Source organism: Dipodomys merriami, unplaced genomic scaffold, assembly GCF_024711535.1.
Source record: "Dipodomys merriami isolate MVZ:Mamm:240054 unplaced genomic scaffold, mDipMer1.0.p SCAF_31, whole genome shotgun sequence".
NCBI lineage: Eukaryota > Metazoa > Chordata > Mammalia > Rodentia > Heteromyidae > Dipodomys > Dipodomys merriami.
In genome coordinates, this window is record NW_027204604.1 from 7,266,246 (window position 1) to 7,291,024 (window position 24,779).

At 47.2% G+C, this 24,779-nt stretch overlaps 1 protein-coding gene across 4 annotated transcripts in view; it reads left to right on the forward strand.

The window, feature by feature from the left end:
* Positions 1-24,779, forward strand: part of Lamb3 (laminin subunit beta 3) — a 59,239-nt gene that overhangs the window by 14,662 nt on the left and 19,798 nt on the right. For 2 of the 4 annotated variants that reach the window (XM_070041587.1, XM_070041591.1), the window contains 8 exons: positions 5,123-5,201; positions 6,482-6,543; positions 7,088-7,242; positions 17,474-17,588; positions 18,058-18,131; positions 22,734-22,925; positions 23,742-23,805; positions 24,198-24,391. In XM_070041587.1, coding sequence (XP_069897688.1) covers positions 6,513-6,543; positions 7,088-7,242; positions 17,474-17,588; positions 18,058-18,131; positions 22,734-22,925; positions 23,742-23,805; positions 24,198-24,391 — 825 coding nt within the window. In that variant the 5' untranslated portion in view covers positions 5,123-5,201; positions 6,482-6,512. Of the gene's footprint in view, positions 1-4,544; positions 4,606-4,805; positions 5,202-6,481; positions 6,544-7,087; positions 7,243-17,473; positions 17,589-18,057; positions 18,132-22,733; positions 22,926-23,741; positions 23,806-24,197; positions 24,392-24,779 lie in introns of those variants that run through there. The other 2 variants (XM_070041590.1, XM_070041588.1) reach the window with 2 other exon arrangements.

Here is a 24,779-nt window from a genome sequence, read left to right on the forward strand (position 1 = left end):
CCTCTCATGCATCACACTTAGAGTCTTGAAGTCCCATGGGGCAGCCCTCTGGTATCACGGGGAGTGGATCTTACTCTCAGCAATGCCTCTGTTCCCTCTCTGTATGGCCAGAGTGGTGGCATGTTATTCCTTTAAAGGTTTCTCTTGGTGGCCACACAGCCTGCTCCACATGGCAAATCCATGGACAAAGTTCACAGTCTGGACTTAGTTCCCAAGAGACGGGGCTGAATAGAGTAGAGGTAGAAGCCTGTAGAGGAGGGAGCCTGTCTTCTGGAGGAGGATTAGGAATCTGGGAGGAAGGGAAGCGGCAGAGGTCTCCATCTATGTCTCCCTTTTCTCTGGGAGCTAGTCAGCCTCTGCCAGCATACAGTTTCTCCTAGCTGTGGGCTGCACTGGGCCATGCCTTTTCTGAGAGGCAAAACAGGAAGAGTAGATGCTCCAAGGTGAGCCTGACCCAGAGCTCAGAGTCCAGACCCCATTCTTGGTTGAGGCAGAATGTGTCCTCCTCTCTTTTTTTGGGGGGGGGGTCCAGTCATGGGGCCTGAACTCTGGACTTGGGCGCTGTCCCTCAGCTCTTCAGCTCAAGGCATGCGCTCTACCACTGAGCCACCTTCCCAGCCCCATCCTCTCTTTTTCTTTGTCTGAGACTTAGCCTTGAACTTGCTGATGTTTACTTTTGCTCATTGGCTGGTGCTGTTCCATTTTAGCCACACCTCTAACCCTCACCTTCTTATCATTGCATTGACCTTGTCAGCTTACCCCTGATGCTTGCCTAGCCCCTTTCTCTGTCATCCCTCCCCTCCTTGCATGCTCACTCAGAGAAGCTTCTGGTTTATGTGAGGGTTTATGGGGGGGGACCTGTGTGGGCATGTGCTTAAGCCTCTGAAGGGAGGTACCTTGTCCATTGGTGGCCACACAAGAGGACTTGTGAATATGGAAAACCCAGGAGGAGACACCTCACAGTGTCTATTCTGGATGTTTCCATAGCCGCATTGTCACCTCTGGAACCCTGGCTAATATGAGTACTCCAAGGATTAGAACAAGGGCACAAAGAAATGTTTTAAGCTACTGGGTCTTGACCAGGCTTGAGAGACATAAAGTCTAGAGTACAGTGGACTCTGTTCAAGGTTTCGTGAGGGTGGGTATTTAGGAGAGAGAGGTGGCATTAAGTATGGCTAAGGACATGAGTACTGGAACTAATTGATCCAGCTGAAGTCAAAGTTTACTAGATGGGACCAAGTTATTGAAAATGGGCTTCATTTTCTTCATCTGTGAAATCAGGACGGCCACGTGTTGGCGTTACATGAGTTAATACACGGAAAGGGCTGAGAATGGTACCTGGGCACAGCAGTAAATGTTATCTGCAGTTATTTTAGGCCAGCTGCCCAAGTTCCCCAAGACCTCAGGCCCAGCCTAGTGTGCGTGGCTTTCTGCTAGGCAGCCATTCAGGTTGGGCAGGTTAAATGGAAAGAAAAGTGTGTGTCCTCCATGATTGGCAGCTCCAGGTTCTTCCCTGCTTGCTGCGGGCTCCTACCTGTGGATGGCTCCCGTCAGTGCCTGTGGAAGGTCTGCCTTTTCTCTCTGGATCCTGGTGAGGGACACAGCAAAGGTGACCAGTTGTCTGGATGGTTGCAGTAAAGGGCCACGCCAGCATTAAATCACAGGGAACATATCCTGGGGTTATTGCTGGAACCCACCCTTGTCCCACAGACAAAGACTCAGTCATGACTCATTCTGTTCAGTGGTACTTGTACCTGAGTCACTGGGTGCCCCGTCCTTCCATGCCTCAGTGTCGTAGCCTGGATTAGACCCTGTCTTCATCTTTTAATCTCTTCTCTCCCTTTCTTCTTCCTCTCTCCCTTGCTCTCTATCACCTGATTACTCATTGATCAGATCTTGGCTGATCTCTCTTGGTGACTTGCTTAGTTTGAGCCTGGCAGATGGATAATGGAGACGGTTTCTAATGCCACCCCCACACTTAGCAGGAACAGTGTCTGGAGTGACTGATAAACAGGCAAAAAGAACATACACCTATATTAATATGGTGATATTTCAGTGATCTGGAGAAGAAACCTCAAAAGAAAGACTCTATTGTAGTGGACTGATGTAGAAGTTATCTAGTTAGCAATCCATCTTGACAACCAAAAGCCCAGCTTGGGCTGTCCTCTTTGAGGAAGGTAGCTGGGCAAAAAGGTATAGGAGACTCCTAAGTGATATAATGTACACTCCAGAGTGAATCCCTTCATTCTACAAATAGTGCACACCTACTATGTGCTAGGCACTTGGAAAACAAGAATGAATAAAATAGAGGATAATCCCTGGCTCTTTGGACCTTACATCCTAGTCAGAGAAGATGGAAAATAAGCATGATAAATAGGTAAATCATGTAGGTTAATTTTTTGTTGCCAAAAACATTAAACATTAGTGTAGGGTAGATGGGATGGTCGGGTGTGCTAGAGGGTGCATCCAACATGAGGTAGGAAAGCTGGTTATAATGTCAAACAGAATGGTCATAGAGAAATTAGGATCCAGAAAGAAGAGAGAGTGCGCAAGAGAGAGCTTTGCAGATGTCCAGAGCATGAGCGTTCTAAGCTAAAGGATCAGCTAGAACAAGGCCCTGAGGTAGAAACAGGCCTCTGGTTTTGGTGTAACAGCAAGGAGGAGAAGCAGTAGAGGAAGAGAAGCATGTGGGGTGCTTCTGGCCCTTTAGGCCTCCCAGACTCTCTGTCTACCACCCTGTGGCTTTAGCTCTGAGAAAGGTGGGGAGCTCACACAGGGTTTCTGAGCAGAGGGGAGAAAACTGTTGTGTTTGGCTTTGACTGGAGACCAATGGGGAGGCGGTAGCAGAAATTCAGGGCAGAGCAGCTCAGCCAGGAGGTTAGAAGTGAATTCTGGTTACTTGTGGAAGGGAGGAGAACTAATACAATTTGCTGGTCTGTTGGTGTGGCTGCAATAAAAACAAGAGTGGAGAATGACTCCTGACTTCATTCCTAAGTAAGAAGCCGAGGCTCAGGGGAGATGAGAACTTTGAAGCAGGAGAGAGGCTACCTGGGGAAAAGGAAAAGGGTACCCAGAGGGTATATGGGCCATGTCCCCAGCTCCCTCCTTGTTAGCTTTAGTCAGACACTAACTGATCCTTGGCCTCTATCTTTGAACACACTGGGCTTGCGTCAGCACCCTGCTCCCTGCTTCTGAAGGGTCTGATTTTGAACTTGGGAAGGGGTGCTGCTTCTGAAGAGTGGGGCTATTCTTGGAGGTCGGAATAAACAACTTCCAGAAGTTTGCTTGGGAGTGTGTAGGAGGCCCAAGAAGAGTAACTGAGGGCTTCCTTCCTATGAAGCCAAACCATGCTGGAACCTGCCCCAGCTTGTGCAGTCTCACACAGCAAATGCATATTTACCTGAGCTCCTGGCCTCAGAAAGTGGAATGGGGGGGGTTGGGGGGGTTAAAGGGCCTCACCCACTTCAGGTGAGACCTGCCCTCCCCCTCCCCCACTTAGGAATGGAGATTGCAACACCTGCCCTCTTTGGCTGAGCTAATTATTAGTGAGCTCTTTGTCACATCCTCTGGTGATGGGCAGAAGATGAAAATTTCCTAAAGTCTTAAATTCAGGGAATTGGGGGGTAGGGATGGAGAGAAAGAGACCAAGGTAGAAGGGTTTAAAATGCATAGGAGTCAGAGGTGACTCTTCTCTGGGCAGTGTGCTTGCTGGGCTGGGGCAGGGGCTCTTCTGTTTCTGTTCTCCACAGGCCACAGGGTCTGATGAAGGGACGCTGCTGAGTTAAGGAAGATTTCACTGGAATGCTGACAGACAACAAGAGGCTAACATTTATTGGAATCTCAATTATACATCTAGACAACTGATCGTCCATTTGCTAATTACAGTTTCCCCCCCATTAACCTGAACTTGTGCTAGATTAGAACCTGAAAATTAGACATGCTCAGTTTCATCCACAGAATAATGTCTCTCCCCCGCCCCCCACCCAGGGTTCTCTAACCAATTCCTCTGTGTAGCCCTTTCATGGTAGAGAACTTGCTGCTTAGAAGTCACTTACACATGGGAGTGGAGAAATTAAAGGGATGCCTTTCAATGGTGTCTTTGAGGCAACAATGTTCCAAAAGCATGCAGGTGTAGGCTCTCCAAGGCCAGCCAAATCAGAGACGAGGTCTCCCTTTCAAAGCCCTCTGACACAACCTGGAGGGAAGGGGGTGCTAGAACAGCCCCTTTCCATCCCGGGCTGTTTCTACCATATATTTTACAGTGGCTCTGGAGCTCTAAGCAGGAGCCCGCCCCACACAAAGCTTGCTGTGTTTTCTGGCCTGGCAGGGGGGGCCAGGGGGCCAGGGGAACTCTGCCTTGACTTTATTAGTCCAGCTCTGCTCAGCCTTTCCTTCTGCCACCTAGATGGTCAGGTCTATTTTCTGGCCCCCCAGGCGGGCATTCCTGCCCGGGAGGGAGGGGCTCCGAAGCCAACCCTCCCTGTGGTGGGGCAGTGTGACTCACAAGTAGTTACCTGTTCCTGGGCTTCCTGCCAGGGCTGCGGAGGGAGCCCAAGGCCAGGCACGGAGCCTTTCTCTGTTCATGTCTCTTAAACTTCCCCTTGGGTGAGTTGAGCTTCTTGATCCTTTTAAGGCACCACTAAATTCCCCCAGGAAGCGGGGATTTTCCACTTTTCCCCCCTGGGAGGGGTCTGGTGCTTTCCAGGGTCCTGGCACAATGACAGGTCTGGGGCTCTAACAGTGCCTACAGGGCACTGTGTGTCTTCTGCTTGGTATATCAGTAGTGATCTGGACACAAAAGCAAGCTGAACCCCTGTATTAGTCTTGGGAAATGCCAAGCACAGTGCTTGCAGCCAAGGTGAGGGCCCTTCCTCACCCCAAGAATCCTGGTCTAAGGATCAGTGATGGCTGTCCCGTCCAGCTCCTGCAGACACCCACAAGCAGGTGGGCACTGTGGTGCTTGCTTCCAGGTCTCTAGGACAGACCCACTTGCCCAGTCCCGTCCTAAGGGTGAGGAGTAGTGACGTCAGATGGGCGTGGCAGCTGCCAGATTCCTGAGGCCGCCCTGCAGTGGGCTACGCCCAGCCAGGGAGTCTCCACAGGCTCTTGTTTAAAACCCCAGGGCCAAGAGAGGAGACCCCCCTACATTCCAAGGAGCTCTCAGAAAGGCAGTCTGGAGAAAGGAGGGCAGCACTGGACAGGTAAGTTACCTGTGAGGCGGGGTGGGGGTGGGGAGAAGACAGTATCTCTGGGTGCCTGGTTGTAAACCCTGATTGATTCCTCTAAATGCTTGGGTAAAATGTCTGCTGCTTTTCACACAAGCAACTCAGTAAATTTAGAAGAAAGCAGATTCAGGTCTGAGGTGAGCACAAGAGAAATGGGTAATGGACCAGCTCAGAGTGCCCTGGGCTGGGAGCGCAGAGCGCATTGGATCAAAATCAGGGATGCTTTCTCTCTTAGGCCATCATCGGTCCTGCAACCTCAAGCCCCCTGTGCCTAACCTTGGCTCCTTTCTCTCCGGGGAGGGGATTGGAAGGGATGATTTTTGATGCATTAGGATTTAAAAATAGAAAGGTGCCAGGAATGCCCCCCTCACCTCACCCCAGATCCTCCTGTGCCCCTGCCTACCTGACCTCTCAGCTCCACCTCAGTTAACAGAGCCAGTAGCTGACTTTGGAGCAGAGCAATCTCCAATCCAAAGCACAAGGAGACAGTGCTTTGATGGAGCATGCTTCTGGGGGGCTGGGGGGGGGGAGGAGGGCAGGTCATCTCTCAGAACCCCAGCTTCTCTTTAATCTCTGTTTCGAGCTACCCTTGGATTCCCTGCCAATAATTAGAGGCATTTTTGCATTGCTCTCAGTTCAGATGAAATCCTCTTCCATTGTCCTTGAAACTATCAGGCTCACTCAACTCCTCATCACCTACTTAGCCCAGAACTGTGGTCCCACCATCAAGACTCAATTCAATGTGGCCCTGGGTGATACTGAAGACTCTGACAATGGTCGGCAGCCTTTTGACCTGCTTACCTTTGGGCCTGAAGGCTGGGCTAAGTTGTAGTTGCTGGTCTGAGAAAGACCAGTCCTCTCTCTTTGAGGCAGATATACAATCTTAGACCTTCCCATAGCTCTTCTCCAGTGAAGGCCCTGCCTCTTCCTACTGCCCACACGACCCTGTGGGGTGGGCAGTGTGAGTCTTCCCTCTCATACAATCCAGAGAATGAGCTGAAGTCTGAGAGGGGATGGAGTTTTCTCAGGACATCCTGGGACATACATGCCAGCTGGGCTCTAGGTCTAGAGCTCTGGCATTTTCTAAGCCTTTGGCTTCAGATAAATATACCTACTGGGAGAAATATCCTCAGTCATGACCCTTACTAGAGACTGCTGAGAGAAACAAGTTCAGAAACAAGGAGAGGAGCCGGTGTTCCCTGGGGGATTGTATCATTTTTTTTTTTTTTTACCCGTGTTGCTTTGCTCTGTCCTAGGTAAAATCCTCTCTGAGGATCCCATTGGCTAATGATGAGACAGCTCCTTCTCCTGTATTTTGGTGAGTATTGCTTCCCATCCACCAGGACCTGTTATTTAGTCTTTCTTGGAAAGGCTCCCCAGTGCCTTCTTCTTAACTTCCTGAAGGTTTTGTGCAGTTTAGTTCCCATCTTCTCCCTCTCAAGATGTTCCAGAGTTCTTAATTTACCAGTACATTCTAGCTGGACATTCATAAAATCGGTGGGACCACCTTTGCTGACAAAGGAATAAGAATAACACAGACCTCTCTCAGTGTCCCCCCCAAATGACTCAGCCCTCTGGGCTGTGGACAGGCTAAAGAGGTATAGACCAGTTCTGGTAGCCAAGTACGCATCTCCAGCTTGATGTCGTATTTCAGGGTCACTTGTATTGCTCCTCCTCTCCTTTTCAAGTCTGGGCTGATAAGGTGTGAAACTAGCCTCATTACTAGTAGCAGAGCACAGGGGCATGAGTGAGGTGAGGGGCCCGTTTTCCACACATCATCTCTCTTGCGTGAGGGATACTGGGATAGGCAGCTAGGCCCTCCTCTCTTTGGCTCCTACTCCAAGACTCCTCTGTGATTTCAGCATTGCCCAGCCTCCTCTGTGACCAACACGCTTGCTCCCGTGGGGCCTGCTATCCACCTGTTGGGGACTTGCTCATTGGGAGGACCCGGTTTCTCCGAGCTTCGTCCACCTGTGGACTGACCAAGCCTGAGACTTACTGTACCCGGCATGGAGAGGTAAGGCTCCACTTATACAACCTCTAGGATTAGAGAAAGGAAGGATGGGATGGGACCACTGAGCCTGCTGTGTGTTCACTGGATGCCTTGAGCGTACTTGGTACAGGTCAGGCCCTGTGTGTATGGGGAGTGGGAAAGTAAAAGACAAATATAAGCTCAGATCACTGCCTTGATGGAACTTGCATACTGACTGGCCAAGTGACTGGCACTCTATCGTTTGAGTCATGCCTCTAGTTCATGTTGATTTTAGTTTATTTTTCAGGTAGGGTCTTTTGCTTGTTTGCCTGGGGAATGCCTGGAACCATAGTCTTCAGATGTCTCTGACTCTTGGATTATATATAGCTGGAATTATAGGCCTATGCCACAATGTTCATCTTGTTTTATTCTGGGATGAAAGGCATGAGCACCATACCTAGTTCAAAGAATGAATTTTCAAATCATGGCAATGAACAAATGGACAAATGTTAGGTTTCTGGTGTCTAAATGTGCCTTTTTTTTGTTTTTTTAGCACACACAGACAGGAGATCTAGGGTGTGTGCACTGACTGGTTTTTTTGCTATAGTATGGCCTAAGTTGTGCCACAGTCCCTCTCTCAAAGGACTCCGAGCTACGATCTTTGTGACCTTTTCAGGAGAGCACTGTTTTGCTACTGTCCTGTATACACAGCAACTGACTCATTTGTTAGCTTTGGTGATCCAGGGTTTATCAATCTGGGTAAGTAGAAAACATTGCTAAAGGATCTGATCAGGGAGATAAGTAAAGAAGTGGGGTTACCAGGGAGGGTCATATTTCAGCCCATCAACTTGAAAAGGAGCTGAAAAAATATCGAGCCTTGTGGGCTGGGAAGGTGGCTCAGTGGTAGAGCGCTTGCCCCACAACCAGACCCCCCCCCCCCAAAAAAAATATCGAACCTTTAAAAGTCTTGGATGATGTCCATTGCCTAATAGACAATTGGCTTTTCCATAGAGCTGTCATGTCTTTTCTTCCACATTGCCTGTGAATATTATTATTATTATTATTATTATTATTTGGGTCCGGTCGTAGGGCCTGAACTCTGGGCCTGGGCGCTGTCCCTCAGCTCTTCAGCTCAAGGCTAGCACTCTACCACTTGAGCCACAGCGCCACTTCTAGCTTTTTTTTTCTTTTTGCTTATGTGGTGCTGAGGAATCGAGCCCAGGGCTTCATGCATGCAAGGCAAGCACCCTACCACTGAGCCACCTTCCCAGCCCCCCTCTTATTATTATTTTTTTGTAGGAACTTTGTTTTTCTTTTTTCTCAACTAGCTGAAGGTCTTTCTTTGCTCCTTGTAGTTACCAAATTGAAATTACTGAGTGTTGTCTTGTCTCCCCTTGTGGCTTCCCCTTTCCAGACTGTCCTTGTCCTCAGGATCTGGAAGGTACTATCCGCTGTGGCCTCTAGTTCTCCCTTGTCCTTCTAGGCCACAATGTTCTCTTGGCTATTTTTAATCACGGGTAGTACTAGGTAGTGACTTTGGAGGTGCTGAGCAGAGAGAGCCATAGTTCTGCATCTCACCCACTTGGTTTGGAAAAAAACCCATTTGACAAGATTGGGTAAAGCACAGACTTCGTCCCTGCGGACCCAGATTACTCCACACCATCAGGGGACCTGGCAGTGTTGAGCTTTCTAGGCAACAGAGTCATTTTAGCTGTCCCCCTCCTCCTCCTCTTCTTCCTACCCCCCAAATTATGAACCATCAAGCCTCTGTCTGGAAGTTTCGGGAAGATGGGCTTCGGCTGGCTCTCTTTCTCAGATTGACTCATCTTCTGGAAGGTGGAAAGATCAGCCCCAGGCTGACAATGGGCCCTTGCTCCCAGCCGTGTCTGGACAGGCCTCTTTCTTGCTAGGCCTGGACTTCTGGCTTATCCTAGGCCTGTCTTCTGCCTCTCTCAGCTACTCCCCGGAGCCAATTGCTTTACTCTGTTCTTAAGTAGCCTCTTGAGAGAGCAAAACAGGGTGCTTGCAAAAGAGAAGTCTAGACTTTTGCAACCCTGGGGATGGATAAATCTTAGTTATTTTTCTGCTGTGAAAGCTGAGAAACTTTTTTTTTTTTTTTTTTGGTCATTTTCTGCAAGAGAAGCAAATTTAGGTAGCTTTTCAGAAAAGAGGGAATTAGAGTGTCTTGAGAGTGGTGTGTCATTTCAGGTCTGCCACTAACATAGGGTATGACCTTGGTTAAGAAATCACGCCCTGTTCTACAAGTATTACATGAAGTGGTCTAGAGTACCCATACTCTTTGGGATTGAGATGACTACAAACAACCAGCAATCTCTCCTTTACCTTTCATCTCTCTGTCTGGTTTTATTCCCTTTCCCTTACACGCCTGCCCTTCTCCCTGTCCAGGGCTTCCAATGATGAACACATATGGAGTCCAGGAGAGTCGATTCTAGTCCTCTGTACAGATATACCCCAAACCCTTGCTGGGCAGTGGTGGCTGTGCAATAAATACTAACAATTCAAATTTTAACTACGTTGAGTTCTAGTTTCCATCTTTAAGGTTATGTTCCTTTTAAATAATAGTAATGGCACTGATCACTCATTTATTTAGCACATGTTGCATGTTGAAGGTATCATGCTAAGACTTGCTTCTAAAATATTCTGAGTAATTGTCACAATATCTAATGAGGTGGTTCTTGTTATTCCTATGAACTACAGGAAGGTTTTAGGTGCATGCTGGGATGCCAGACTTCTGATAAAAACACTCAGATGTTGGGTTTTATAAGTAGAGACAGGGAAGTGCATGGGAGAGCCGTAGCTTGGAATGAGGGCGGCCTGAGGCAGACCTACCTCCCCTAGTTTCTACCTCTTTACCCTTCAGCTCCTCACCCCAGTCTACCAGCTCCCATTCCCTCTAGTCAAAGGGTTCTGGCTGGTGCTTCTGTTCTATTTCCATGCAGGGGTGACATAGCCCTGAGCTCTGAGCCCAGGACAGAATCACCAAGTCCCTTCTGCCTGCTGCTGATGTGGCATAAATGCCAAGTGTAGTGGGGATTTATGACCCTCGGTTATTTCTGTCTCACTTATTCTTACTTCTGCCCTTAACTGGAGCCAGACTTGGCAGAATAGGAATTGCAAGAGTCCTGGGGACACTTTCCAGTCCCTGAGTTGTCTCTCCTAGTTCCTGACCTCTAGAAATCTCTCTCTCTCTCTCTCTCTCTCTCTCTCTCTCTCTCTCTCTCTCTCTCTCTCTCTCTCTCTCTCTCTCTCTCTCTCCTCTCTCTCTCCCCCTCCCTCTCTCTCTCTCTGGCAAACCAGTCTTAGCCTGTTTGCAAGTTACCTTCTTTGCCCAATTCTGTCTCAGTGGTTAATTTTATTGGCCTCAAGGACTTGTTTCTGTGGATTTTGGATCCATTTGTAACCCTTGTAGTAGACATTAGACTTGACCAACTTTACCTTATGGCACTTCCTCCCTGCCCGCCCGGACTTTGCCCTTCTGAGTTCACTTGCCCATCCATTGTCTGGGCCTGGGTCTAGTCTATTCTTTACCGAAAAGGCCTGAGGCTACATTCCCAGCCAGCCTTACCTACCTTCTTCCTTCCAGTTCCTGGATAACTCCTGGCTAAATCCACTGCACCATTGCTCCCTCAGTCTCAAGGCAAGGGTGAAAATGTATATGATGACTCTCCAAGCTGAGCTCAGTTGAAAAATGGAAGCATCTACTCCAAGGGCTTGTCTGAAGATTGTGTAACAGAGTGTGCAGAGTGAATGCATGGTCCTGGCACATGCTAACTGCTCTCTTGGGCCCCTTCCCCCTCCTTGCCTCCTGGTAGCTGTGTCTGCTTACAGCAGCAACCTCATCTGCCTCTCAGGCTCCTGGGAACTTCTCTGCTGGCCAGGATAAGCACTCACTGAAGTCATCCATCCTGGAGCACTCATGGTCAGTGCACCAGATTGGGGGGGGGGGGTGAAGATTCTCTAGTTCTGGTTTTGGTTCTGACACTTAGGAAAGGACTGTGACCTTCTAAAGTTCTTAATTCTTGTTTCCACCACCACCTCCCATTTGGGAAGTGATGGGGTTTGGTTACTATGCCTCTACCATTTGCTCATCTCTGGGGTCTTTGCCTGCTTCTTAGAGACATCTGGCTTTTTTGGTGATTCATTAGAGGTAAGAGTCTCATGGACTTTCCTTCCAGGACTGCTTTGAACCATGATTCTCATAGCCCAGACTCTTGAGTAGCTAGGATTACAATCATGAGCCACTGGTGCCTGGCCTCATTTTTATCTCTTGCTGGAGAAAAGGGTGCAGTAACCAGGTGGAGGTCTCTTCTTCTACAACATACACATGTACACATGCATGTAAGGTGCCTATACACCCACCTGTGCCCACATTAACGGCCTCTGCTTTGCTTTGTTTTGCAAATGTCTGCCTTCTTGACCTTCGTAAAAGCTAATTTTTAGGCAGTTGTGTTTGTATAAATATACTGATCCCTGTCCCTCACCAAAATATTGACGTCCATGCTTTCCAAAAGCTCTGAGAAGGTCTAAATCTTCAGAGGTTCCTACCACTGAGGTTTTACTGTTTGGGTGAAGTCCTGTTGTATTCCTTGTTTTAAATGAAGTCACCCTAAGGAAGGGCACCATGTCAACCTCAAGCAACTGTTTTTACCCCAGAAAGGGTTCATTTATCAAAATCTTAACTCTGACTTTGCAAAGGATCCTGAGAGAGTAAGATCAAGAATGAGTCATTTTTGAAGGAATGGCAGAAAATAGAAAAGGATATGAGAGAGGAAAGAGTTGATATCAGAAAGTAGACAAACTTGGGTTGTGGACTATATGATTCTAGGGTCTTAGCTGTTATGGGTTAGGAAGTGGGGCTTATGATCTAAAAGGAGAGAAGATGGGGGAGGGATACAGAGGGAAGACTAGAGACACCTGATATGACCTCACAACAGCACTGTCCTGAATTCTCATCCCATTTCTCTTTTGGGTGCAGGCCTTGGAAAACTGAGCAATGTCTTGCAAGCCTACTTTGCTTCATTCCCAGCCTAGGCCTTCTGCTTTTGGCCAGGGCAGGAATTTATTGTTACTGATGGAATTTGCAGCATTTCCAGACAGAGAAAGCAATCTTTCACTCTCAGGACTAGGGAGACATCTTTGATGTTGGAGCCCTCTAAGCTGGAGTTGATGCTGTCTTTCATAGGGTGTGGGACAGCTTCTAGTTTTGTAGTTTCCAGTGGTCACCATGCCATCCAATCAGAATGGCACAGGTAGATTTGAAGATGGATGGCTGGGACAAGAATCCTTGCTTCATCTTTTACAAACTCGATGGGCTTGGGGCATGTTTCTTAAGTTCTGAAGGGCTTACAGAATGGAGGATCTCCACCATCTGGAAAATGTCTTATGCCTACCACAGAGATTTTGGAAGGATAAAATAAATGTGTGTGTGTGTGTGTGTGTGTGTGTGTGTGTGTGTGTGTGTGTGTGTGTGTGTGTGTGTGTGTGTGTGTGTGTGTGTGTGTGTGTGTGATGCTCAGCAAATAGGCTGGTGTAATATAATTTTGAAAGTGTGTGGTATATATCATCTCAATAATCAACTTCAGAAAATGACCTGTCTGAACTTAAACATAGTGTGGGTGAAGATTGGGCTATATTGAGAATTTGGTCAAAATATTACTTCATGATAAGGAAGAACATGGAGTTGAAAATGACTCAACTCGTCAGAACCCTCTTGCCACCCAGCAGGAGCAGCAGGCTCTGACTTTCGTCATTTATCTCTAGTGCACATCGCCATGGTAGTTCAGAGAGAGGCTTCTGGAACATTACGGAAAGCTTGCTGACCCAGCACCCCACTCCCGCTCCACTGGCCTCTTTGTGGAAAGAGAGCTTCCCAGCACAAAGATATTTGGCCAGTGTCTTATTTGTCTTTTGCTTCCTTTGTGTACTTGCTGGAATTCTGGGCTTATAAACTAGAATAAGAGAGAATTCTGATAGTAGAAGGGTTTCATTATCTCACAAATCCTGCATTTTACCAATAAGGAAGCTGGCATGGAGGAAATGGCTTCTTTACTTGAAGACAGCTAGATTCTTTTTTCTTTTTGGTTGGTTGTATGGCTCGAACTCAGGGCCTAGGCTCTGTCCCTGAGCCTCTTTGTGCACAAGGCTAGCTCTCTACCACTTGAGCCACAGTGCCACTTCCTGTTTTTGAGTGGTTAATTGGAAATAAAATCTCACAGGAACTTTTTGCCTGGGCTAGTTTGAACTAGGATTCTCAGATCTCAGCCTCCTGAGTAGCTAGGCTTACAGGTATGAGCCACCAGCTAGATTTAAAAAAATATTCTATTGGCTTTGTTTTAGTCCTGGCTTCCTTCTTTTGGCCCTGACTGGTGGCTACGGCCCTTTCTGTGGCTTCTTCGATGGACCCAGGCAGCCCCGTGTCTCACTGACGGGAGAAAGTTGTGCCATGTTATAACCAGAGCCTGTTTTTCTATTTCACTCCAGAGTTAGCCCTGTGTTCTGCATAGGCACAAAGCTTTCATTTTCATGTACCTTCCTGCTTCATCCCTCTCCACTGTGATTCAGGCCCCTGCTGGCTCTTTGCTTACTCGCTTGCCCTCCTCCACTGCTGTGGGAGGGGTTGTCTTCCGGCCAGACTTGCTGAGCATCTAGAAGCTCCAAGAGAAGGCTGAGTCTTTCCAGCTGGAGAGAAAGCAGGAGCCAAACTGGCTGGAGGCCTGACAGGCTGAATTGATAATAGGGCTGCATCTCTGAAGTAGCACAGCCAGGGGAATGTTGGCCAAATGACCCCAGAGCTAGAGACAGCTGCAGCCCAGAGCTGCCATCACTGCTAAGAGACACAGGCGTGTAATGTGTGAGAAGAAGAGCCTCACATGGAAACTCACACACATGCAAGCGTCCTTCCATGTATACACACACTACAGATATGCACACCGTCAGAAAACAGAATGGGAAACTGAGGCCCAGAGAACAAGAAGAAATGCACGGTGTGTCTTACATGGGCTTCTGCCATAGCTGCTCTATTTCAGGCCTCCCTCCTGCTAACCCGTTGACAAGCAGAGATACTTAACATACCTGTTTGAAGCCCTTGGTTTAGCATGCCTCTCAGGGCTAGCTGAAATCCCTTCTTTAGCTATGTTGCTATGATCAGCAGCACCTGGTTTATAAGTCCACGAGGCCACCTCATGCTTCTATCAGTAGCTGAGCACGTGGAAGGGAGCATGGAGGAGGCACAGAGGCCCCCACCCTGTTCCACAGAGACAGGCGGGAAACAAGCCCATGCTGGATACTCTGGACATTTTAGCTTATTTAACTTTTATAAGGCTGCTTATTTTTCTGAGGATAAAAATTTATGGACACTCAGATGTAAATGTTCAAACATACTAAAAAATAAGAATGACAGCACAAACTACCGATGATCCTACTATACAGAGATAATAGGTTGAACTGGCAACGGAGCATATAGGTGTCATGTGTATAGGTCAAAAAAGAATGAAGCTCAGAAACTTCATAAAGTTTCACTTGCTATTCTGCTCTATTTCCTCCCAGACATCCTCTCTTCCTTTAATGTGTGTGTGTGTGTGTGTGTGTGTGTGTGTGTGTGTGTGTGTGTGTGTGTGTTTAAGGTCATAATGTATACGTAAATTTATGCAAAACTTTCATTTTTTCATTAAACATTAGTATAATCACTTCTCCAAGCAAGTAGAAGTTTGCTTTTCTGTAAGCTTTTTAATAGTTACATAATATTCCATCATTTGGGAGCATCAAGGGCATTTCTGCAGTCTCTATTTCTTTGTCCCAGAACTCAGAGAAAGAAAGAGCCCCTTTTTTTTTTCCGGCACTTTCCTGGCCAGGGGAGGGCTAGGATCTGCGCCCAGCAGTGCCAAAGGCAGGGCGCCATGGTGACAGGGCATGGATGCTGGAAGGCAGCTGGCCCTTGTCCCTCCTCGGGACATGTGCTGAGTGCAGACAGGATGAGGAGTGGAAAAGTTTGCCCCTAGGCTGAATGGAGAGTGTGGAGAAGGGCATGTTCATGGCCAGAGACCAAAATAGGGTCTTAAGTGGAGTCTGACTTCAGTTAGAGCCTTCTTTGGCCAGAAAGGATTATGCTAAATTCCCAGGTACTTCAGCAGGGACAAAGCTCTGGTCTCCTTGGGGACTGAGCTGGGTTAGCCTGGAGGAGCTGGATTGGTCGACTGAAAGAGCTAAAGAGTCCAGAGGCCTTTCCCCTGCCATAGGTTTCCCAAGGTTATCTTCAGGGCCAGCAAAGCCCTTCTTAGAGTCCATTGGGAAGGGCAGAAATGGCCAGGCTTTCCCATGCTTCCCACAAGGTCTGCTACTCATGCTGTTTTCTAGTGGAAATGAGAGGTACCAGAGATGGAAGATGAGAAGGAGGGAGGATCAGAGAAACAGACGCAGGCAGGCAGGCAGGCAGTGTGGGACCTGCTCTGTGCTGACATTGGTGAAAAGTCAATGGAAAGTCCTGTTACCTCTTAGCTTTCTCATCTGTAAAGTGGGATACTAGGGATACTGTCAAATGTAACAGATTCATATAATTAAATTACCTTCACACATAGTAGGCACTTAATTTTTTTCCCCCAAGGAACAGGGTCTCACTACATTGCCCAGGATGACCCCTTGCCCTGGGGTTCAAGCTATCCTTTTTATGTCAGCCTCCTGAGTAACTGGGACTACAGGGCCATCACTTAATACTGATGTTTGATTACTTCCTTACTCCCTGCCCCTGTTTTGAACTCCCTGATTACAGGAAGGAAGTTCTATCAATAATGTTATTAAGAATAACCAGCATTCATCAAGCATTTACTATTCATTCATCCATTGATTTATTTATTAAATATGTTGTGTGGGTCTGCTCTGTGTTAGGGAATAAAGCAGCAAAGGAAGGCAGGCTTCTGCGCTCCTGCAGTAGATACTCTAGAAGAGGAATGCAAAGTGCAGTCCATGCCTCCAGCCATTAGGAAGGGTGACAGTTCTCTTCCTCTTCAGATTGGAGGTAGGAGCTGGAGAGTGGGTAGATGAGAAGCAAAGGCCCAGAAACCATGATGCTGGCTTGTCTTCCTATGTTTTCTGTAGGCCCAGCTTGTCAGCTGGGTAGGAGGGAAGATGGTGCTGGGCAAGGTATTTCTATGCCTCAAGGCTTACCATAGTTACTTCATCTCTTTAGAGCTGGGCTATTGGGTGAGTCCATTTAGTCCAGCAGCTCCTACCTATTCTGAGACTTTGCCTAATCAGGATATGGCCCTCCCTGGACAAGGCAGAGTACAGGGAACGAGAAGACTACAGAGAGTCTACTACAAGTCCCTTTTGGTTCTAAGGAAAGGAACTTTAGGAGAAAGCAGAGGCTGTGTGTGTGTGTGTGTGTGTGTGTGTGTGTGTGTAGGTAGAGGCTGTGTGTGTGTGTGTGTGTGTGTGTGTGTGTGTGTAGGTAGAGGCTGTGTGTGTGTGTGTGTGTGTGTGTGTGTGTGTAGGTTCAGTTGTCCCTACCCAGAAAGACTAGCAAGAATGATCTTGTCTAAGTCTAGCTTCTACTGAATGAATGTGCAGCTCCCTGGGAGGGATCTTGGAGCAGGGCCTTGTGATTACTCAGAGAAAACAGATTTTTGATGTATTTAGCCTGAGAGAGTTGGGACAGAGTCAGGTATATTTGTGTTTTCTGAGTGTGTGTGTGTGTGTGTACGTGTGTGTGTATATGAATGTGTGTGTTCGATATTGGTTAAATGACTGGATGACTAGTCCAATTCAATTGGAGGAGAAAACTGAGCCTATGAAATGGGGCAGCACTAAAATCCCAAATGTCTTTGTTTTTACTTGCTTGGTTCTCAGCATTTCCCTGGATTCCAGGATAAAATGAGATCAGACATTCTGGCCTAGATGTCTAGAATGTAAATGCTAAATTAATGTGAATTTCTCCTCCCCCCTGCTTTTACAACACAGCATTCTTCTTAAGTTTTTCTTTAAGGTGATGTGTGTACCAAGAATTTTTTTTTTCCCACCATCGTATAACTCTTCCCAGCCACAACATCCATTCGCTCTTCCCTTGCTGTATCTTAGGAGGGACATAGAAGAATGGAATGAGGAGATGGCCAATAGCCATGTGAAGAAGTTCATCCTGCTAAGTGGATCAATAATGCCAGTGGATCCCGGAGGGCAGGCTTTCCCTGGATGGTATGGGTAGGGGTCTGGAAGGATCTCGTGAGGACCCCCACCCTCTAACTTCTGCCCTCTCCTCCTCCCACAGTGGCAGATGAAATGCTGCAAGTGTGACTCCAGGCTGCCTCACAGTTACAACAGCCACCGAGTGGAGAATGTGGCTTCATCTTCAGGCCCCGTGCGCTGGTGGCAGTCACAGAATGGTGAGAATCTGCCACCTACAGGGGACTGGACTTGTAGAGGTGTCGCCGGCTTGGGGGAGGGGAGCGGGTGGGAGAAGGTAGGCAAGTGGAACCTCACTGCTCTATATTTGAGGTTGGTTGGAGGCTAAAGGGGAAGAGGTCGTCGAGATTAAGGAAAGAGTGTGTGAGCAGAAGGCTGCGTTTACCGCACTCTCCACGGTCTCCACGGCTATGGCACATGGAAGGAACTGTGTTGAGTAGACAAGTTGAACACCACTCAGGCTTAGAGGCATCGGGTGATGGTGGGGGAGGGAATTTGGCAAGAGCAGAGATCTTGAAGAGTTGAATTGTACTGGTCTACTCCTCTCCCAGAGGTAAATTGGAGAGTCGAAGTTGGAGAGTTTCAGACTTCTTAGTCCAGTCCAGGCACTTCTGTAGGGTTGAAAGTAGGAAACTTCTGGCCTAATGTTCCTACTTTTTGTCTTCCCAGATGTGAGCCCCGTCTCTCTGCAGCTGGACCTGGACAGGAGATTTCAGCTTCAGGGCATCATGATGGACTTTAAGGTGTGCTTTTGGGGGATAGCAGTAGATAGGAGAGGGGACCTGGGCCATCTGGATTCAAGCCATAAAGAAGCACAGCGTTCTTGTCTCCTTGGGCTGGGATAATAGCACCACACGCAGGGTGGGCTGGCCTCCTCCAGGCAGGGCCTGCATCATAATGACAGCATGAGGACTGGGAGAACAGTGGTACTTCTGAAACTTCTGTATATTCTCATCCCTTCTGTACCTATATCTTTTTTTTTTGGTTTGCCGTGGGTCTTGAACTCTAGGCCTGGGCGCTGTCCTTGAGCTCTTCAGTTCAAGGCTAGTGCTCTACCACTTGAGCCACAGTGCCACTTCCCATTTTCTGGTGGTTAATTGGAGATAAGAGTCTCACAGACTTTTCCTGCCTGGGCTGGCTTTGAACCATGATCCTCAGATCTTAGTCTCCTGAGTAGCTAGGATTACAGGCGTGAGCCACTGGCACCTGGCTGTAACCCACATCTCTAACCTGTCTAATCAATTCAGCTCTACCAAGTGCTAATTCTATTGGGCTTGGTTGCTATGATGGTTTGGATACAAAATGTTTCCCCCCACCCCAAAGACTGATATGTTAAAGATTTTCCCCCAGCTGATAGATTCAATCATCAAGAGGTGATTGGATCATGGGGGCTCCAATAAACAATGGATTGATCCATGGATGGATTCATAATGTCATGGCATATTGGAAGGTGATAGAAACTTTTGAAGTGAGGTCTTGTTGAAGGAAGTAGGTCTCTGGGGATATATCCTTAGAGTCTGTGTCTTTCCCCGGGTGCCTCTGTCTCTTTCTCTCTGCCTCATCTCAACTGTAAGGTGAGCCACCTTGTCCTACTACTTGTTTCCACAGGTTGTTGTCACTATGGGTCTATAGCGGTTGGCTCAGTTGAGTATGGACTGGAACCTGTGATGCCATTAACCGCAGTAAATCTTTTCTCTTTTAACTTATTTCTCTTAAATATTTGTCACAGCGGTGAACAGCCTGCCTAACACAGTTGTTCATTGCACAGTTGTCTGTTCTTGGTGTATTCTGTTTCAGTAACTTTGCAGACGAGTTTGCATGTAACCAAGCACCTGGCACTCACCTCGGTGAAGCATTCATCCCTGGAACAGCTCTCTCCATAGTCAAGCCACTCATGCAGTGCTTTAACTTCCCAAAGTGCTTTCTCATCTTCTCTTAGCTCAACCTTAGATACTCCTTTTAGAGAGTGGTGGGTTTTTCTTTTTCCCTTCAGAAATTTTATTTTTTTATTTATAATTAGTCAAGTATGATAGGATCAAGTTTGGTTAACAGGATTGGATGATCAGGAAAGGCAGTATTATTTTCAGGAGTCAAAAATGAACTTGGAGTAAAAAGTAACAGGACCTAATTTCTTATGTGACTGAGGAAGTTGTTTCTAAGAGCTATACCCTACAAAAAGATCAAAAGTATTTTGAGAAATGCCAGCATCATTTGAACATATGCCCTGTGACAGATTTGAAGGGCAACATTCAATTGAATACTTGCTTTTTTTCTTCCTGGTATCAGGGTTTAAACTCAGGGTCTTGAGCTTACTCAGCTTGCCTGACTAAATGGTTCTTACCCCATAAGCCATACCTCTAGCCCAGATTTTTGCTGATTATTTTGAAGATGGAGACTCACAGACTTTTCTTCTTGACGCCAGCTTTAAACTGTGTTCCTCTGGATCTTGGTCTCCTGTGTAGCTAGGATTAAGCCACTGGTGCCTTGTTTCACTTGGATACAGTTAAATGGTCTCATTGATTTATATTCTTCCATGCACTGGTTTGACCATTCTTACCACATACTTACTGAACACTGGTTGTGTGTTAGGTTTGGTGTCAGACATTAGGAATAGAAAGATGAATGAAACTGAGTCACAGTCCCTAAGTTGCTTTTTCTACAGTAGGAAAGACAAAGACCCAGCAGTGAGGAAGTGTGAGGAATTCTGAGACATGGGCAGGAAGATGTGTTGGTGAGCCTGGGAGGCATATCTGGCTGGCTCTGCCTTGGAGTCTGGGAGAGGTGGTCAGACAATGCACTTGAGGGAAGATGACACTCCAAAGGCCAGTAATATCCAGGGGAAGGGCCGTGTTCATTCTGGGTGGAGAGAACAGCAAACGCAAAGGCTAGGAGATAATATATAGTTGGGGTGGGGTGGGGGACAAGGAAATGCACATCTGATGTGGGGTGACTTCATAGATGTGAATGTGTAGAGGGAGTGACTAAGGGTGTACCATTTATCCAGCAAATATATCCTATATACCCATTGCGTTCTAGGTTCTGGGGAACCACTGTGAACAAAACAGGTGAGAGGGTCTATAATCTAGTAGATCTACTATACTGTTTTTCAGCCAAGGGCAATCCTGCCTTCCCTCTCTCCACTACAGGCGATTTGACAAATTCTGGAGATAATTTTGGCCCTCCCAACTGTGGGCATGTTATTGACACCTGGTAGGTAGAGGGAAGGGGTGCTGATAACTATCCTAAAGAGCATAAGGCAGCTTTTACATTGAAGTTATCCACCCACAATAATAATAGCGCCAAGAGGGAAAAGTCCTGGTCTAGTATGAAAACTAGAGTAAGAAACAGACAAATAAACAGATAAAAATTGTGGTGATATTTGTGAAGGAGAGAAGATGCTAGAATACGAAATAATTGGGTAGGCTAGGCATGTGTGGGCACATGAGACAGATAAGAGAAAGATCTGCATGAAGAAATGACATTTGAACCGAGAACCAAAGAGGAGAAGGAACTCATGGGAAAGGGGGTGGGAGCATTCCAAGCAGAAGGAAAACAGGTTCAAAGGGTCTGAGGAGGGCATGATGTGGGGTACCGCAGAGCTGGTTGACGTGGAGGTGGGCTGACCTGGGGTGAGGAGGCAGGCAGGGCTCAGCGAACACTCATTCTGGCACTAGCTTAGTTTTTATTTGGGAGCAGTGGATGTGTTAGCTCACTTTTGGTCACCATGACAAAGTACTTGAGAGGAAAATTAGGAGGAGGAGGGAATTTATTTTGCTTGGTGGTTTCAGACGTTTCCTTCCATGGCCAGTTGGTTCCTTCACTATGAGTCTGTGGTAAAGACAGACGTCAGGGTGGAAAGCTAGTGGTAGGGATAAATTGCTCACATCATGGAATCCAGGAAGGAGAGAGAGAAAAGATAAAGAGAGAGAGAGACACAGAGAGAGGCAGAGACAGAGAGAGAGAAGAGAAGAGGAAAGGGAGAAGAAGCCGGGAAGGAAGAGGGGAAGGAAGAGAGAGAAGAGGAAAAGTGCTCAGGTCCCAATGTATTTTCAAGACTATGTTCCCAATGACTTTAAATTAGACCCTACCTCCTAAAGTTTCTGCTACCTCCCAGTCACGCCATCAGCCGAGAGCAAGCTTGAACACATAAGCTTTTGAAGGACATTTAAGAACCAAGCCGTGACATTCTTTCCCCAGTTCCCAGTTGCTGGTGTTCATCTCAAAATGCAAAGTGCATTTAGTCCATCCCCAAGAGTCCCCATTATCCCAACAGTTCCAGCCAAATCCAAAGTCACTTCTGAGAGTCAAGACAAACTTTCAGCTATGAACCCCTGTAGAAATGACGGCAATATATATATATATATATATATATATATATATATATATATATATATATATATTTAATTCAGGTTACATACTCCCTACAGACAATGATGGTAACTGGTACATTTCCAGTGGAAAAGGGAGAAACAGGGATATGGAAAGGAGGGACTGGACTAAAACAAGATTAAAAACCCAACAGGCACACATTAAATCCCAAAGCTCTATGTCAGGCATTCAGGATACACAGTACAGATGTGGGTTCCCAAAGGTTGGGGCAGTAATATGCCTCTGGCCTTGCTGGCTGTAGGCTACAAGGGGTTGGAGTGATAGGTACCCTATTCTGTTTTGTAAAGAAGGTTCTTTATGGTAACAGGTGTGACTGAGGTGAGAATGAACAAGGGGGGAATCAGATGGAGCGCCTAGAAAAGTATGATGGAGAGGAGGCACTAAGGCTAGAGAGATGGGCCTTACTCGGGATTTATATGGGAGGTGGAGTTTATGAACCTGTAGTGGGAGGAAGAGGTGCATGCTGGGAAGTCACTGGATGGAATTGCCTTGAGAAGGAGCAGGGTCACAGTACGTTGTGCCATACAAGTGGCTTACGTTTCATGTTAGGCCTGTGTAGACTGAGATCAGGTATCACCATCAGAGCATCATTTAGAAGATCTTTCTGGTGAAAGATGGTTTGGAGCACCAGGACAGAGGCTGGACAGGAGTTTCAGGCTGTGGCACTAATTCAAGTTCATTGTGACCTTTGGCTTGGGAGGCCTGGGCTATGGACCAGTCTTCTGGAATACAGAGATTGTTGCAATTAACTTTCCACCGTTCCCATAGGGACAGACTTCTCTGGCTGTGGCTGGCCAGGAGAATTGAACCCGGATGTTCTTCAGCCCATGTGTTGTTTCTGGCTTCTTTTCTCCCTTCACCCTACTAGGATGATCTTCCTGTGATTGTGTCCCATTGGGTACAATCCTTCCTTCCCATCGGTCTCTCAGAGCCCTGCTCTGTCCTTGTTCCTGCAGGGTCCCATGCCAGCAGGCATGCTGATTGAGCGCTCTTCAGACTTTGGCAGGACCTGGAAGGTGTACCAGTACCTGGCTTCTGACTGTGCGTCTGCCTTCCCCCGGATCCGTCAGGGCCAGCCTCAGAGCTGGCAGGATGCTCGGTGCCAGCCTATTCCCCAGAGGCCGAATGGGCGTCAAGATGGTGGGAAGGTAAGTAGAAGGAACCTTCAAAAAGGAGACGGAGAAACCCTACCTCCCCCAGCGCTCAGGCGCTGCCTTCTTTCCTTGGCTGAGTGGCACTGCAGAGCTGCTCTCTAGAGACCAAGGGTCAGAGTGTGTTCTCTCTATGGATGGTGCATCTCCTGCCTTCGGGCCCAGCAGCTTCTTCTTATGCCCTTCTCCACTCTATGCTATACTCCTGCTCCAGACCCCAGATCAGAGCACAGAAATTTTCCCAGAAATTTTCACAGAAATTGAAAACTTTTGGAGATATTCAAGGGAACTCAGCTCTAATGAGTGGTAAGAAACATAGTCAGTATTGGGTTTCTAGAGTTTTCTAGGTAGAGTGGCCACTACATCCATGCATCCTTGGATATTAGATCTTCTCATCCATCCTTGGTCATTGGAAAAGTATTCTCCCCTGAACCTTCAGTTGTAGATAATGTCTTTCACCATGATTTTTGACCCAAGAAAATTAGGCAATTCTTGTATTTTCTACTGGAGAAAAGATCTTATATACATGTATGTGTACACACACACACACACACACACACACACACACACACACACACACACACACACACACACACACACACACACTCACACACACAGAGTTAGGGCCCTGTTAATACCTGCTGGCCCAGATCAGGTAGCAGACCTCACATCCATGATCTTTCCCATGTTGTTCCAAGCAAGAAGGGGGCTAGACTTAAAAGGAAAGGCATGGAAATGGAGCGGAAGCCTTCTTCTGAGCTTGAGGTAGACTCTACCTCTTGTATAATTTTTCCCATTTCCCTCTCTATATAGGTCCAACTTAACCTTATGGATTTAGCATCTGGGATTTCAGCATCTCAAGGTCAAAAAATTCAAGGTCAGTTCAGCTACATTCTTTGCTCATGGAACTGTGGGTGGGGAATGATACAAACTGAGACCACGGTCATGGAAATTTCCTGTTCCTGCCTGTTTGTCTAACAAATGGGGATTCAGTACTTGCCCTGTTTACCCTGTAGGGAGGGATATTGTATGTGTGAAGCTATGAGCAGGTTGAGGCCTGGTGTAAGGAACATGAAGGCAGCAAGGAGGGGTGGTGAGACAAGAATTCTTTTCCTTGTCCTAATTCATCTGATGGCTCCTAATGGAACAGCCATGTCCGGAGCTGGCTTCACTCTGATCTCTTGTGCAGCCTAGGGCAGGGGTTCTATTTGCCATGTTCCCTTTACTCTTCGCTTCATTTTCCTTCACTCTTTACTGTTGCCCTCTCAGAGTTGGGAGACATCACAAACTTGAGAGTCAACTTCACCAAATTGGCTCCTGTGCCCCAGCGGGGCTTCCACCCTCCCAGCGCCTACTTTGCCGTGTCCCAGCTACGTTTGCAGGGCAGCTGCTTCTGTCATGGCCATGCTGACCGCTGTGCCCCCAAGCCTGGCGACTCTGCACATCCCTCCACTGCCGTGAAGGTAATGGACCAGAGTGAGGAGGGAGGCTGGGGAGAAGAAGGACGGGGCAGACCCAGCTTGTTCAGGTTCCTGTGAGGCAGGTAGGCCACTAATTTAAGAGCAGTCATGAAAATAAACCTAAGGTGAGTACTGTGTCCGCAATCAGAATTATACATTACTTCTGCAGGAGTCCTTTGTGACTGGATGGGCATAGCTTTAATTTTCAGTTGTATGTGGAGCAAATGTGCAGGCATCAGTGAGGAACCTGGGTTACACATGGCAATTACAATACGTGAATTCTTATTTATAATATTATTATGTAAATTTGAAAACATTTACTATGAGTTATAACTGCCTTGGGAGCTTAAAACAACAACAACAAACTAGCCCAGGCTTCTACTTTGAGATA